This window comes from Procambarus clarkii, chromosome 11 (genome assembly GCF_040958095.1).
Source record: "Procambarus clarkii isolate CNS0578487 chromosome 11, FALCON_Pclarkii_2.0, whole genome shotgun sequence".
Classification (NCBI taxonomy): domain Eukaryota; kingdom Metazoa; phylum Arthropoda; class Malacostraca; order Decapoda; family Cambaridae; genus Procambarus; species Procambarus clarkii.
The window spans coordinates 46,138,714-46,145,416 of NC_091160.1; the positions used below are offsets into that span (position 1 = coordinate 46,138,714).

General features: G+C 39.1%; 1 protein-coding gene across 1 annotated transcript; it reads left to right on the forward strand.

Annotated features, from left to right (window-relative positions):
* On the forward strand, positions 1-666 carry LOC138363708 (uncharacterized). The gene has a single exon (XM_069323096.1). It carries the CDS (start codon positions 1-3, stop codon positions 664-666), a length of 666 nt encoding a protein of 221 aa, XP_069179197.1.
* Positions 667-6,703: the final 6,037 nt, after the last annotated feature.

Sequence of the window (6,703 nt, forward strand, 5' to 3'; positions counted from 1 at the left end):
ATGGCTAACAGTCTTCCACCAGCAGCTGAAACAGGAAATAGGACACTTAATGGTCTACAAAATCACGTAACTCAAATGATTGACAAATGTCAAAGGTTAGCAAAACAAGCATCTCCTGATTTAATAACTCTGAATAACAGTAAAAAGCAGCTTGTTGATAAATATGAACAAATCAAATACCATGCAGAGATTTATCTAACAGATCTTACTAAACGAGAACTTCAGGAAATCATTGCTAATATAATAATGTATGAAGATAAAACCCAGGATCAACTAGATCCTTTAATCAAACTTGCATTACCAGCAGTAGCCCAACTAAATGTGAGTTCATCCACTCAGCAGGGTACTGCAACTATCACACATATAGCAGCAGAGCTCCCAAAGGTACATTTACCATATTTTGAGGGCAAGGATGAAGATGATTGCGATGCCTTCTGGAGAGCCTTTGATTCTATAATAAACGCCAAGGCTTCTCTCAAAAAGGCTACAAAATTTCAGTATTTGCAAGGCCAGTTACGAGGCGAAGCCTGGCAGGTCATTGCAAATTTGTCATTAACAGATGATAATTATAACCATGCCATACAGTTGTTACAAGATAACAACAGTGATAAGGAGACTGAAATTGCCCATCTCATACAAATTATTGGATTTACCCTCTCCAAATAAAAGTTATGAATCGCTACAATCATTTCGATTGTCTATAGAATCAATCATCAAAGCCCTCAGTACTAAAGTACCCACATGAAATGCAGAGTGGCTTACAAAATTAATCATACAAAGAAAACTTCCAAATTAAGTCATAGACAGCCTATACACCCATTGTAACACCAACATCTTATCACTGAACCAAATCTTTGATGGACTTCGACCTGACCTTACGTACAAAGATTGCAGAGCCGAGGAAAACTTAGAACCCAAGATAAAAATCACTAAAAGTGAATCTTCGGACAAACACAGAAATGTCTTAACTGGCAGTTAAAAATCAGGGCAACAAAACTTCTCTTCTGCAAAGTGGAAACAGAGTAATGTTGGCTCATATGCTATATCCCCCACAGTTAACACAACTGTAGGAAATCAAGCTCCCAAGCCAGATAAAACAAAAAGTAGCTATAGGTGCCCCTAGATGTTTATTCTCTCAGGAAGCACATACCATTTATCAATGCACAGTTTATGAAGACCGTGCCAGTCAAATCAGTTGAGTGAAATCTTTGAACAGGTGCATCCACTGTCTGCGGAAGCACGAATCGAGTGAATGTAACACTCAATTGCAGACCTGCCAATATTGTCATAAAAGTGTACATCCCACAGCACTCTGTGGTGATATCAACACTCAATCTAGATCACAGGCAACCAATAAACAACCTGCATCTCAGGCAAAGTCAAAAGTTGATAATACCTCAACAGCTGTGTAATTCTGTACAGTAATGAGTAATGTCAATGCCTTAGTAACAGACTACTATTACCACAGCCATATTGCCTACTGCACAGCTGGAACTAAGCAATCAAGGAATTTGTATTCAAACAAGAGGCTTTTTTTATCAAGACTCACAGAAAACCTATATTGGTAAAAAGATAGCAGAAGATTTACAAGTTAAATCTTCAAAGCAATTATCTACATCCATATCAAGGTTTTTTACCAATTCAGGTCTTAAAACCTATCAGGTAGTACAGCTTAAAGTCTGTCTAGGTACATCCCAAAAGACAGTTGAAGCCATAGTAGTTGACAAACTTCCTACTGAACTAGAAGTGACTGGTCTGACAGCCACCACTAAATTCCTGAAAGAAAAAGGAATCCAATTAGCAGATCCTCTGATCGATTCTGACGACATAGGGGATATCGGAATCCTGATTGGAGCTGACTACTATCACCGATTCATTTTGGGATCAGAGGAATCTATGGGTATGAATTTACTCAAATCAGTAGGAGGTTTATTGATGACAGAACCTGTAATAGATCTTGAACCTTCAACTCCTGATAAATCACTCCTTACAGAAACTGTAATAGTGGCTTGACTAGGCAAAGAACAGTCACCACTTAATATCCCCCACATGATTGATGACAGATTGGAATCTGTGCATAAATTGTGAGAACTTGATGCAATAGGAATAATTCCTGAACAACCAAGTCCTGATGATGTCTGTACATACAATCAATACTTAGAAACTGTACAGTATCATGATGAACAGTACTGGGTAAGGTTACCGTGGAAAATCAACCATAAAACCTTACCTACCAACTATCACATGGCTTATAGTCAATTTAAATCCCAATTAGCAAAGCTAAGGAAAAGGACCGCACATTTACAACTCTACCATAAGATTATAGCTCAACAGCTACAGAATAAATTCATTGAAGTCGTGAAACACGACAATAAACAAACAGGATATTTTTAACCACACATGGCGGTAATCAGAGAATAAAAAACAACTGCTTTACGGATAGTTTTTAACTGTAGCTCTAAATCTGGATCCCAAGCAACTAGTCTGAATGATTGTTTGCAAAGAAGTCCAAGTCTAACTCAGAAATTGTATGACATACTGCTGAAGTTTAGACTGTAGCGAGTAGATTATCCCAATAATATACTCGCTCCAAATGCATTGTTAATATTCCTGTCACCCTTTGGAGATGAATGAGGTGAGGCGTTGCCCGGGCAACACGGTGAGCATATAAGCAGCAGAATAGCAAACATTAACTAGTCTACTTTCAAGTGTGGTCTAGAGCAGACACTTGCGAGATACTGTGTGGGAAATTTTTACGCACCATATCTAATAATCATCTAAGAAATGTATAATTACTATATCATTTCTATATCATATCAAAATCATATCTAAATTGTATCAAAATCATATTAGAATCATTAAAGATTCATTATATAGCTTGATCCTGGATGACAATGGCACCATGAACACGTTCGCAACAGGGGCCCTTTTGATGCCTACGTGACTTTGTACATGATCTCTCAAGGATCCAGAAGCTTCTAGAAGGATTTGTTAATTAAAAAACTATTGGAACATTGATTCAACATCCGGTAGGATTAAAAATCGAATCCTTAATAAGATTCAGTGGTATTTACAAATACTACTTATAATCTTTAAATCTTATATCTAATTATATTATAATCACATCTTATTTCAATAATAAGTCTAGACTGTAAAAATAATCAATCAATATTCATAGAAGGCTACCGTGCACAGAGAGCATGGCAGGGCGATGGGGGGAGTGAAGCGCCCACCAACAAAGCCCGGCGGCACTCCGCGTTTGTTTACAAATGAGTGAACAAGTGACTGATCCTTAGCGAACATTACCAGCTTAAGGACACCTTATTTAACATTTTTATCGCCAGTGAATACTCTCTAGAACTGGGGGAGTACCTGGACAATATCTACAAGGAAAATCCTAGAACATTTATGTAAAATAAGAGTGTTTAGTGGAGATCACAGTGACGCGGTTTCCACCACCTTCATTCCTATTCTTTATCAAATATCATTCTTCTGCAACGCAGTTAAAAAAAAATCCAAGTAGCAACGCTACCAGATCATCATACAGCAACGCTGTAGCAAAATATCGTGCCTAAACTCAACAAGAGAGAGTTAATCAGTCTGGCAAACTTGTCAGACAGGCACCCGGCTTCAGATAAGTATATTGAAGTTTATTACAGTAGCGTATTAATTGGCCAATTGTATGCTTGTATAACTTTAATATTCTATAAATCTGTCTGTCGGTAATAAAGCGAGGCAAAGCCTCATTCATCGGTACGTTTATTAAAATTGTAGTGTAGCTGTGAATCTTATCCAAGCACTGAACCTCATGAGTGTTCATTGTGTCAGAAAGAATTCAGCCTCAATAAGTAAAAACCTCACAAGTGTCCACAGTGTTGGAAAAGATTCAGTCAAGCTAACTGTATAAATTGAATATGTCTGCATATATATTTGAATATATAAATTAAGTTATCAATTGCTTGCTTAGTTATTTTTAAGTTATCATATAAGTTCATTTAATTGAATATAATTTCTAGTACTTAACAGTATTTAGACTACATTTAAGGTCATTTATTATACTTTTACAATTTAATTTGTTGTTTATAGTATAAGAATCTATTGGCTGTAAGTTATGGTGCTAGGTTAGACTATGTACGTTTAAATCCCTGATTTAAACAGAGCCAGTGTTCAGTCATATAACTGAATTTATTAAATCTTATCCTTGTATAAAATACAAGCTGATGTGAGATCCCTGTCTACAGGTGGACTGGAACTTCTATCAACTAAGTCATTCACCCCACCTGTCCCTTACAGCCCACAGTCTGTCATTAGGAAAAGAGGAATTAGGATTTACAACCCTAGCTAGAGATTTTAGTCGAATTAATTTGCAGACAGTAATTTTTTAATTTAGTTCAGTACAAGTCCCTGGTAGTCTCCTCTTATATCAATCCCAGCAGGTTTTTCCCAAATTAATGGTCCTTCGAACCTAGATATTTATGATCATTCGTTTACCGAATATTTCAATGCCAAATACATAAGAAACTTCTTGATTTTGCATTGGAATAATTCTTACATATTCTAGCCTAACCTAGCTATCAGCCAATATTTATCATAGCCATATATCTAAGTAAACAAATTGTTTGCAGTGGCTTAAGCCACCATATTCATTAACTAGTAAGCATTCATAGCATACTGATACTGTTCAGTGTTAAGAAACCACAGTACTTAATTATATCAGTGTCAAAGACACTACACTGCATCTTAATCATAAAATACCAATTACCTACCTCACTTGTGGTAACATTACATACATATTTAAGTGTATTAACTAGCATTATCTCTAATCTACTGATTTTCAGAGCTGCTCATTACATAATATTCTTTAAAAAAGTGTTAACATCACTGTTAGAGCATTGCATTACAATCTAACTATAATCAACTATATCATACCCTATTACAGGTAAAACCAGTAGACATTCTACTGTATTTTATCAAGCAACTATTAGGGTAACAGATCTTGTAATAACTTTGCAAAAATAGTGCCATTTACTATTTTTAAAAAATTATTACAGGATTTACCAACTTGGTGCATTCGTGCATTCGGGTCACAAATCAAATTATTACAGTACTTTTGATAATTGAACACCTGCTACAACCAGATTCCAGGGAGGAAATGAAGGACGATCTTTGGAATCATTACCTAAGTAGACAGGAAAGCTCATTTATCAAAATACATTAACATCATACATATTCATCAGAAAAATCTCGGAATCTCCGAAACTCGGAAAAAGTCAAAATGGCTAACAGTGTTCCACCAGCAGCTGAAACAGGAAATAGGAGGACACTTAATGGTCTGCAAGATCACCTAACTCAACTGATTGACAAATGTCAAAAGTTGGCTAGACAACCATCTCCTGATTTAATAATTCTGAATACCAGAGTAAAAGCAGCTGTGGATAAGTATGAACAAATCAAACGCCATGCAGAGATTTATCTAACAGAAATGGCTAATGCAGATTTAACCCGAAGGGAACTTCAGGAAATTGTCGTTGAAATGACAATGTATGAAGATAAAATCCAAGATCAACTTGATCCTTTAATCAAACAAATATCTCAAGCAGGAACCCAATCCAATGTGAGCTCATCCATTCAACAGAGCAATGCAACTATCACACATCTGGTTGTGTGAGCGGGAGGCAGACTGGTATGTACCCCTCTCTGGTCAATTAATCAGGTGTACAGATTGAGGTAAAAGATTATCAAATTCTCGTTCAGGATATCATATATATTTAAAAATCTCAGAGTGGCTCATTTAGGCAGAGGTAACGCATAAGGGATATCTTGACACATACACGCACACAAGTGTGCACACGCTAAAACAGACACACACAAGCGTGCACACACACACACACACACACAATTGTCCAGTCAGGGGAAAAGGCATCTGGGATAGGACCTTACTATTCCCCCCCCCCATCTTGACTGCACCATCGGACCTGACCTGACTTAGTCGCCATCTCCCCCCCCCCACCCCCAGTCCCCCGCATCGCCCATACACGCACTCTTCCCCTCCCCACTCTCCCTCTCTCCCACTCCCTCTCTCCCTCTCCCACTATCTCTCTCCTGCTCTCTCTCTCCTGCTCTCTCTCTCTCTCTCTCTCCTGCTCTCTCTCTCCTGCTCTCTCTCTCTCTCTCTCTCTCTCTCTCTCTCTCTCTCTCTCTCTCTCTCTCTCTCTCTCTCTCCCTCCCTCTCTCTCTCTCTCCCTCTCTCTCTCTCTCCCTCCCTCTCTCCCTCCCTCTCTCTCTCTCTCCCTCTCTCTCTCTCTCTCCCTCCCTCTCTCCCTCCCTCCCCCTCTCCCTCCCTCTCTTTCCTTCCCCCTCCCTCTCTGCCCACACACACACACACACACCTCACCTGCTCTCTCCCTCACCCGCTCTCTCCCTCACCCGCTCTCTCCCTCACCCACTCTCTCCCTCTCCTCTCTCTCCCTCCCGCCTCTCTCTCCATCTCCTCCCCCCCCCCTCCCCTTCTACTTTCTTCTCACTTCAGTGGAAGGGTCGGATCCCCCCCACCCACCCATTTATCTCTCCCTTTATCACTCCCTTTCTCTCTCTCTCTTTCTCTCTCTCTTCCTCTCTCTCTCTCTCTCCCTCCCCCATCCCAACAGGGTCAAGCATGGCAGCCAGAGGTCCCAGGGGAACAGGAAAGAGCCAAGGTGACGAG